At 39.9% G+C, this 10,216-nt stretch overlaps 1 protein-coding gene across 1 annotated transcript in view; it reads right to left on the bottom strand.

The window, feature by feature from the left end:
- The window catches only part of LOC126393252 (C3a anaphylatoxin chemotactic receptor), a 5,027-nt gene extending 2,765 nt beyond the window's left edge, over nt 1-2,262 (bottom strand). Inside the window, exons 1-2 of the mRNA XM_050049251.1 lie at nt 2,196-2,262; nt 1,054-1,215 (exon numbers count right to left, since the gene is read on the bottom strand). Of these exons, the coding sequence (XP_049905208.1) occupies nt 1,054-1,203 (150 nt within the window). The 5' untranslated portion in view covers nt 1,204-1,215; nt 2,196-2,262. The remainder of the gene's footprint in view (nt 1-1,053; nt 1,216-2,195) is intronic.
- Between the last annotated feature and the right edge of the window lie 7,954 nt (nt 2,263-10,216).

Here is a 10,216-nt window from a genome sequence, read left to right as displayed (position 1 = left end):
CCTGAGGTTTCTACCGTTTTTTTTCCCCGTTAAAGGGGTTTTTTTGGGGAGTTTTTCCTTATCCGCTGCGAGGGTCATAAGGACAGAGGGATGTCGTATGCTGTAAAGCCCTGTGAGGCAAATTGTGATTTGTGATATTGGGCTTTATAAATAAAATTGATTGATTGATTGATTGATTGAGTTAGCTGTATTATTATTTTAAGCGCACTTTTCAAGACTCTGACACACCGTCCACCTCAGAAACCCCCAACAAAAGTGCCGAGAGTGAAGCTAATGCACCTAGCCATGCCACAACTGCTGCTGACTAAGCAGCTAGCAGGCAAGTGCAAACAACAGAAGACCCGTAGCTTTATACTAAGTAATAGGGGGTCCCTGTTCAATCTCTCTTTGAGCAAAAGGGTCCTTGGCCTCAAACATGTTGAAGCTAGCTGTTTCCCCTAGCTCTAGTTTCATATTTACTGATGATAGTGGTACGGATCCAACTCTCAACAGAAAGAGCAAATAAAAGTATTTCCCAAAGTGTTGAGCTATTTTCATTCAAATACGTTAAGAGCAAACGCATACAAAGATTTACACAATTTCAAGCTGACAGAGCCATTCAGTGGGTCTGAACAGGGTTATGTTTAAGGCCCCCAAACCTCGTAACTAGGGATACACCATATTGGATTTTCTGCCAATGTCCCGTATGCCGATATGTAACAACTCAACTGGCCGATATCGATATATCCACTTCTTCCCCCACCTAATTTTAGTGATCCTCAAGTCTCTTATATAGTGGAATTAACATCATATTATGCATGCATACACTTATCGTGATGGCCCACCAGCAGATGGAGACATGAAATACTATGCTTTTCAATGTATGTAATTTTAATTCATTCTACAAAATAAGAAAAAGCATGTTGGCCGATTCTGATAGTTTGTTTTAAAGCCGATATTGGCCAATACCGTTGACGCGCTGATATTATCACGCATCCCTACTCATAACCAACAGATGATCTCAACAGTTATGCCAATATTTTGGCACATTCTGGAGCCATAGATGATTCTCACCAGGAAGATGAGCAGAGTGGCAACAATTTGGATTCCCCGCACTGCCTCGTCCTGCCAAGAGCTGATGGAGCCGCTGGAGCTGCTGCTGGTGTTGGTTAGAAGTCGGTCTACTGCGGGGGCAGAAAACCGTGTCCCATTCACAGCAGCCATTGAGATGACGGACTGAAACACAGTAGACATTGATCTGATGTCACCAGATTCATAGATGCTTTCGCTACAAACATAGAATGTCACAATATTAATGCAGTCCATTTCAACACTGACGAAGATGGAAACATGCATGATTGCACATGACTTTCACATGTCAGTTGCCCAAAATGCAGACAGGTCGATGTCCACATCATACACCAACATGACACCACAGACTTCCTTCCTTGCTTCTGTCTGGTTTTGTTTCATTTCTGAGAACCTGTTCTGTGTTGCAGCCAGCATTAAAAGATGAAATACCAACTGCATACTTTATTTTATCAGATTACACACGAGTGCACTGTGAAGTCTGTGTCATATCTCTTTAACTCACACCTGATTACATTATTTAAAAGGATATTGCACCAACTTACATTCATCGGCTTACCTCAACCAAAACCACCACGTTTACCCCCCAACCCTTTCTTTACCATAGAGAATCGAATGGTTAACACAAAAGGACCAGCTGTTTGTCTGCAAATGGGAGTTTAGTCCCCACATTGTGACAACATTTTTGTCTCCACAACTTGAATAATACAAGCACATACTTACACACCCACACACGCTTAAAGGACTTGTTTCAGGTGTTGTAATAATGATTACAGTAGAAAGGAATCTGTTATTTTTTCCTGCAGCCACCAGAACCAGAGGCCCTACCTTAATGTACATCTAGACCAGGCCTGTTTGCATGCAGCTGGAATGAAAGCAGCATGCACGCAAACACTCCTGCGTTAATGAAACACACATCCTCTGGTCTCCACACAGTAGCAGCACCGCTCACCTGTGCCAAAGTTACTGATAGCATGTGGTTCCCTGATTTAAAACTCATAAAGGTCAGATTTTGAAAATCTACAGTAACCAAGAAGTTTAGGATTTTAGGATCAATCTGTGTTTTTAAAGTCAGCATTAAAAAGTTTTTTTGTTTCATTTGGATGTTTAAAGTGTCGGTTTCTTACCTGCTTTATCAGCCTTGTGTGTGGGAGAAATGGAGCAGGAGATAAAGAACGAAGGAGTGCCCGCCAGCTGTAATAAGAACAATCTCTCACTCTCTCCGTCTCTCTCTCTCTCTTTCCTGTGTGATTGCAACACACGCACACACACACACTCCTTCCTACGAACATATCTATGAAATCTATGAACATTCAAAACAGTTTCGATCATCTTATGACCTTTGAAATGTCATTACCTCTGTTTCCTCTGTGAATCCTACTGCCGTACAATTAAACAAAGTTACACATTAAACTTTCAGCAAATAAAAAAATAGAGAACATTTATGACAGGGACAGTGCACATTAATAAACATTTCTGTTAAGGTATCAGTTTAACTAATTTGCCTAATGTTGACTGTAGTCTGTGGCAGGTGTGATGATGACTACAAGAAACACATGAAATACATTAAAACAGGAACAGCAACACTGTACATATAACAGACCACATTTCATGAGAGTGCATAAAACACGTAATATTATATAGAATTACATCAGTGTTGCAAATTCATTTTCTCAAATTTACTTCTTCATTCTTTTGCTTGTTTCTCTGGAAAAGACTTCTACCGAAAATAGTTTCACAACCTTTCAGGAAGAAACTTTATTTGAACTTTTAAAATATTTTTTCAGCCACTTTTTTTTTTTTTTGCCTTAAAGGTCCATTGTGTAGGAGGTGGGGCATCTATGGACCCTTTTACTGATAGTAAACAGTATGACATTTTTGGTGGGCGGGGCTTAGCTGGAGGCAGGACAGTTCTCCGCAGACATTAGCTAGCACTAACTAGCAAGTTCTGTTGGCTTGTTGCAGACAATGGAGGAAGATGATGCAAGTGGTGCATTCAGTAACACTCTTTCCAAATGTCGGACTGCACTCTGGCACAAACTGGACCGTTTGTAAATTTGTAACGTTGTTGGAATGAACCGTTTAATCATCCAGAGCACTCCAGAGTGAATGTGTTATTACTGTAACTTAACTGTTAGTTAATTTATACAGAAATATAACACTCCGTTTCTTAGATCAACATGTTTTTATTAGTTTATAATCACCTGAAAATAAGAATCGTGTTTTTGTGACATTTGAATGAGCTGCTTATATCTACAAACCGAGCAGGTCCTCTTCCATGAAGTCTGCCATGTTGTGTTTTGAGTGCCATTCGAGTTTTTGCTTCAGCCATCATAGTTCTCCTGCACACTTGGCAGGTGGTAGAAGTCCAGTTCTGCAACCACACCACTAGAAGCCACCAAATCTTAAAAACACTGGACCTTTAATTAGACGGTAGATGGTGAGAGATGTGACAGGAAATGAGGAGAAAGAGTGGGGACGTGTTCAGTCTCAGAAGGGTTTTCACCATTTCTTGTTTGCTGGGTGTGTCAGAGGTGTTACTCGATCACTCGATCATCATAATCTACACTTGCTTTGGCAGTGTAAATGTGCACACCAATAAAGCCCCTTTGAATTGAATTAAACTCCACTATATTAAAAGTCAGTGTGCCTGCTTTACATAACAGGGTGTTCACCCCACCACCGTTTGTGTTTAAATAAACATCTTGGCTGTCTATGTGTCACTCTGTGGAGGCTTAGCGTGACGGATGCCATCATCAGAGTGAGAAACTGTGGTTTTAACACCGGAAAAAAAAAAAAAAAACTCTGTAGGTTGCTAATGACGCTGCAGTCACTGACTGTGCTTTACCATGACATGGACTGGATTTGATTAAGTAGAGATTTTGAGGCTCTTCTGAATGCACTAAAGCACTTGTTTTCAGCTAAAATGAGCACTCAGAATTATGCCTTATGTAGCTGTAATTTCTCAACAGAAGGCTGGCAAAATTGTTTATTTTAGTTATTGTCAACAAATCCCAAGAACAGACCCAAACTAACAACAATTGTCCGTCTCTCAACCCAAATTCCCCAGCCTGCTATGCTCTCAGCCCCAAGCCCATTCATGTCCACTGAAGACGTAAACTGGTCACAAACCACAGACATCAATATAAATATAAAATCGAGCAGTGACAAGGTGCAAGAGCAGTTAATACAATGGATATAAGAATGGAATACATGATAAAGATAAAACGATAAGGTTAATTCAAGGCTCACATGTATGAAACCACATAGACAATACAGTCTTAGGTAAGAGAGGAGAATTCACGAGGTCTCGAAGAGATGAAATGAGACCAGAACGGTCCCCAAATTTTGACAAACTTTTCTCAATCATCCTTCCTTGTGTATCTAATTTTCTCCAGGTGCAAGAAGCTCATCAGGTCTCTCATCCACTGAATAAACAAAGGGGCATTCTGTAATTTCTAATTCTGAAGAACGAGACGCCCGGCTAGTGGTGTTGAGAAAGCAAGAGCAATACTTAGTTTTAGGGGTATAGATGAGTCTCTGGGTACAACAGGGCAAGGGTCAATGTTTTCATTTGCAACAGAGTAAAAGGTTTTGACAGTAGCTTGCCAGAACTGTGTCAAAGAAGAACAGAACCAGAGCATATGAATAAGAGTGGTGTTGGCTAGATGACATCTGTCACAGAGAGGGCTTATGTCAGGTTTTATTTTCGCAAGCCTCATCTAAGTCCAGTATACTCTGTGAATAAGCTTTAACTGAATAAAGCTACGGCGAGGTCAAATAGAAGAAGTAAAAATTTTAGAAACAATGTTTTTCCATTCTGCATCAGAGAATGTCAAGGTAAAGGTTGGACGCTTTTTTCAAACGTGGTTTTAATGCTTTAGTAGGTATTTACAGCAGCAGGGCTGAGAGTGTGGGTTTGGGTCTAAATAAACAACAGTTCCCATGTTTATGGTAACAAAGCAAAATGTCATCCAGTGCAACAGTGTGACTCTTTCATGTGTTTTCAGTAGTTTTTGGGCAGATAAAACTTGTTGGTCTTGGTCTTTTTATGGAATTTGTTGACAAGAATCTATATCATCACACTTATCCTTTAATAATACATAATAATAATACATTTTATTTATAAAGCACTTTAAAAAGTTCTCAAAGTCACTTTACAGAAATAGGTTAAAAACACATCAAAAAACAATTTACAGCAAAATACATCGAAGACAAAGAGGAATAGCAATGGGAGTGAAAAACAAATAAATAAATAAATGAATATATGGTATACTATGCAGTAGTGATGGCCAAATGAAGCCTCATGAAGCATTTTCTTTATTTTCTGAGCCCACTAGATTTTTTGTTCATCAAAAGGTTGAAAGCACACTGAATTGCCATTCTTTGAGCCTCTCTCTTTAAGCCATGAGTGCCATCTAGTGGGCTCAGAAAATAAAGAAAATGCTTCATGAGGCTTCATTTGGCCATCCCTACTATGCAGGACTGTTCGTCGCTGTTTGTAGGCCTAAACACACTCACTCACTTCAGCACAAGTGAAAGTAAAAGTTAACCCCTTAGATTCACTCTTTTGGCATTTCGCCTCACTATATTTTTATTTTGGCGCAGTGTCTCTTGGATGCCTAACCCCTACTGTCTGGTGTCTGGTCACTACCTTTTTATAAATAAGAAAATGCAGGCAGAGGGCAGAGTCTAGAGATAAATACACTGCAACATACACTGGATCATAAGTGATGATTTAGAGGGATTACTTCTATACTGTACGCTTTATTCCAGGGCTGTTTGGCCTTCTTTGACCTTTCACAGGCTCATTCACTGGTATTTGTTCATTTCTAAAGCCATACTGGGTAAACTCCCTCCCTACATTTGTACTTTATTTGAACAGAGATCTGACTGAAGCTTTAGCCTGAGATCTTAAGACTAAGTTTTGTTATCTGTTCCTAATGCTCGGATTAAGCTGGGAAAGAAAGACTGTATGTGCTCTGCTCCTCTCATTTGGAATAACATTCAAAAAGATTTGAAACTACGTGAATCGGTCTTTCTGTCTGATTTTGAAGGTCTCATAAGTTCAAGGATGACTAAGTCAGTCGGGTCTAGTCATTGTGCGTAGGCGTTCTAATATCTCTATGTGTTACTGTGGGTTTTTTTTTTTTAAATGTTTTTGCTTGGCTGTATCATTTTGTGTGCTGCTGTCTTGGCCAGGTCTCCCTTGTAAAAGAGACCTGTAGGAGCCACAATTATGCAAACAAATTGTAACCTCTTTCTGCTCTCTGAGTTGACCCCATCTAGTGGCTGTGCATGGATGGAGATAAAGCAAAGGGAGGCTGCCTAGAGGGTGTGGCTGGAGCAGGAAGAAGTCTTTGACTCACATCCTCAAGGTCTGGTGCGGAGACTGACCTTTTTTTTTTTTTAAAAAAAATGTACATCTTCTGAGCATTATATTAATTTTTTGTTTATTATAAATACTGATTCATTTGTGGAATTTTTTTTCTGTGGACTTTGGATTTTTAGGATGTGTTGAGTCAGACATATTTTTGCTCAGTCACCACAGTGGTAATATAGGATCAAGAATAACCACTACAGACCACTGATCTCAACAGGACTTACCTGGTTAAATAAGGATTAAATAAACATATTTTTCTAAGGAGAAAATAGGTTATGTCCTTAACATATTTGTTTTTTAATGAAAAGTGAGCCTTTATATCAGTGTGTGCTTTGATGTCAATTTACTGCAGTGTTGTGATCTGAAGCCACAAAACTGATGCACTTTTGATTTATGGGGCACTGTGACCCAGTGGGTAGAGTAGCAGGTGGCACCCTGCATGGTCTCCAGTACATGAATGTGTGTGTGTGTGTGTGTGTGTGTGTGTGTGTGTGTGTGTGTGTGAGTGAATGGGTGAATGTGTCAAGTTGCGTGACAGCGCTCTGAGTGGTGGAAATAGAAAGGCACTATACAAGTCCATAATTATGCTGCAATAGCCAACTTTAACCAGTAGATGGCAGTGCTGCTCATTTGGTAAACAATGGAGAAATCTAATGAGTCACTTCTGTCTGAAATGTGGCTTTTGTAGGATTTAGGGCAATGATACTCAACTTGTGGCCTGTGTCCAAAATCTGTCTCACAGTAGGGTGCCGGGTGGCCCACAGACCATTTTCTACTTCACAATGAAAAATACATTAATTTATACTGAGATTTTTTTTTTGCACTGTGACTGTAAATAAGGTGCCAGAGTGAATGAAAAAAGCATTAAATTGAGCTTCTAATCAAAAGGAAAGTGGCAGAGGAGGATTCCCCCAGACCGGTCCTGGCTATAATCTGAATGTCCTCAAATCCCAGAAGCACCACTGCGTACAACTGACCTGTGCGGACTGCTGCGACTGGATTTGCCTCTTGGCAAAGATGAACAGGCAATTCATTTATTATATATATATATATACTGATAAATATTATTAATTATTTTTTTTAATAACTGGCCCGTGGTCTTCTGCCATTTTGCAAAAAGTGGCATCTGTGCAAAGCAAGTTGAGTATCCCTGATCCAGAGTTGAGTTTTTTGTGAAGACTCTAAATACACGAGCAGCTTTACAGGACTCACATCTGGAGTGAAGACAGCAAAGACAGTTACTTCAGTCATTTTTGGGAATGTTATTGTTACATTTAACACATCTGTGACATTTAAAGAAATACTTCTTTTTTACGTGTCTGTATACTCTTGAAAAAGGAACTTTAAAGCCACTTTTCTGAGGAACATTTTGTTAGTCAATCACTATAGGGCTAATTCAAACTGTACAAATACTAACAGAATCTGGATTATCACAAATGTATCTGATCTTTATTAAAACATTGCAGTTGTTTTTTGTTACTGTAATCAGCTTGTCTTTATTCATTAACAACAAAAGAAGACAGAAAAACATGACTGCAATTTCAGTGTTTATTTCTATCTATTCTGCATTGAATGGACACAACTGTGCACATCAGTTTATTACAAAATACTTGAGCAGGATTGGAAGAATGAGACTATATCATACCGAGCATAATTTCACAGAAGCAGACATCGACTAAAAGTAATTGTTTAGAAATAAAAGGCTTGGTTTAATGTGGAGATACTACTTTTTTTTATTTTTAAGATATTTTTTGGGGCATTTTTGGCCTTTATTTGATAGGACACACAAGCGTGAAGGGGGGAGAGAGAGGGAGTGACATGCAGCAAAGGGCCATGGGCTGGAGTCGAACCCGGGCTGCTGCGGCAACAGCCTTATACATGGGGTGCCTGCTCTACCACTAAGCCACCGACGCCCCAAGAGATACTATATTTTTGACTGATATATCTGCTTGTCACCAAATGTGTGTGGGAGAAGTCAGATGGCTGCATAATGCTCTTTCTTTTTTTTAATATATATATATATATATATATATATATACAGATATATATATATATATATATATATATACAGACAACGTATCAAAGGCACAAAAGTATATTTTGATTACAGATTCATAAAGGAATCATAGTCATAAATGACCATTCAACATTACTGATATATTAACCTTTCATTTATTATAATTATATGGGTTGTGAAAGGCATGTGAGGATCTGAAACATTTTCCTTTATGCTTTTGAAAAGATGCATTTAGGTACAGTGTGGACGTTCCCACTGAGCAAGCAACGTCTGTGGACGTCCAAGTCTAGTTGATATCACGACATGATATCAACTAGACTTGGACGTCCACAGACGTTGCTTGCTCAGTGGGTTACTTCATTCTGTCCTCTTAGTCTTTCTTTGCATAAAATATTCTAATGGTTGGCGACCACTGAAAGGAGAAACGCTCTGAAAATCAACAGGCTGTACTTGTTTAAAACTAGTTTAATATATTTGAAACACACGTATATGGATCAAATTTAGCCTGAAACCCACACAATTTGTAGCTTTGTAGAAGTATGTATGTATGTTTGTGTGTTTGTGTGTGTGTGTGTGTGTGTGTGTGTATGTGTGTGTATGAGGAGTCAAACGTTTCACCCAACCACACTACAACGCGTCACTTGCGCCTACTTAGGACACATCAGATCTAATCAAACCGCATGAGCGCACGCCTACATTTTACATAGGGTTACTATGGAGACACGAGTGTTACACACACGCCCGCTACATGACGCGCAGGCGTTGTGCGCTCCACTCACACGACGTGCTCACACGTCTTATCAGTACGCGTGCACAGCGCGTTACAAACGCTACACATACACTACACCTGCGTGTCTACGCACGCACGTCCAATTAGCAGAGTTAGCATAGCGATGCTACGTGTCACACGTCTGTAACACAACGCGTTGTTGCTTCAAGAGTTGACACTTTTAACCCGTGATACATGACGTGTCTATGCACGCACGTCTGATTAGCAGAGTTAGCATAGCGATGCTACGTGTCACGCGTCCGTAACACGACGTGTTGTTGCTTCAACAGCTGACACTTTTGACCCCTCTGATTACATGATGTGTCTACGCACGCACGTCTGATTAGCATAGCAAGCTAGTTAGCATAGCGATGCTACGCGTCACACGTCCGTAACATGACGCGTTGTTGCTTCAACAGCTGACACTTTTGACCCCTGTGATTACATGACGTGTCTACACACACACATCTAATAACCACACGTCTAGGCGTGTGCAGGCATTGCACGCGCATTGCATGTGTAACAAGTACACGGTGAATGCACGCGCAGTGCACGCGAAGCAAGTACACGGTGATGGTTGCACAGGCAATTTACACGTATCAAGTACGCAGTGAATGCAGTGTGTGTGTTCGCTGATACGTTTGACCCCTCATACGCTGATACATTTGACCCCTCATAGTGTGTGTACGTACGTACGTACGTATGTATGTACGTATGTATGTATGTATGTATGTATATATGTTTGTACGTGTATACGTATGTACAATATGTATGTATGTATGTATGCACATATCAATCAATCAATCAATCAATTTTATTTATAAAGCCCAATATCACAAATCACAATTTGCCTCACAGGGCTTTACAGCATACGACATCCCTCTGTCCTTATGACCCTCGCAGCGGATAAGGAAAAACTCCCCAAAAAAAAACTTTAATGGGGGAAAAAAATGGTAGAAACCTCAGGAAGAGCAACTGA

This window comes from Epinephelus moara, chromosome 1 (assembly GCF_006386435.1).
Source record: "Epinephelus moara isolate mb chromosome 1, YSFRI_EMoa_1.0, whole genome shotgun sequence".
Taxonomy (NCBI): domain Eukaryota; kingdom Metazoa; phylum Chordata; class Actinopteri; order Perciformes; family Serranidae; genus Epinephelus; species Epinephelus moara.
Note: the sequence above shows the minus strand (reverse complement) of the source record. Positions and strands in the feature narration are given on the sequence as shown.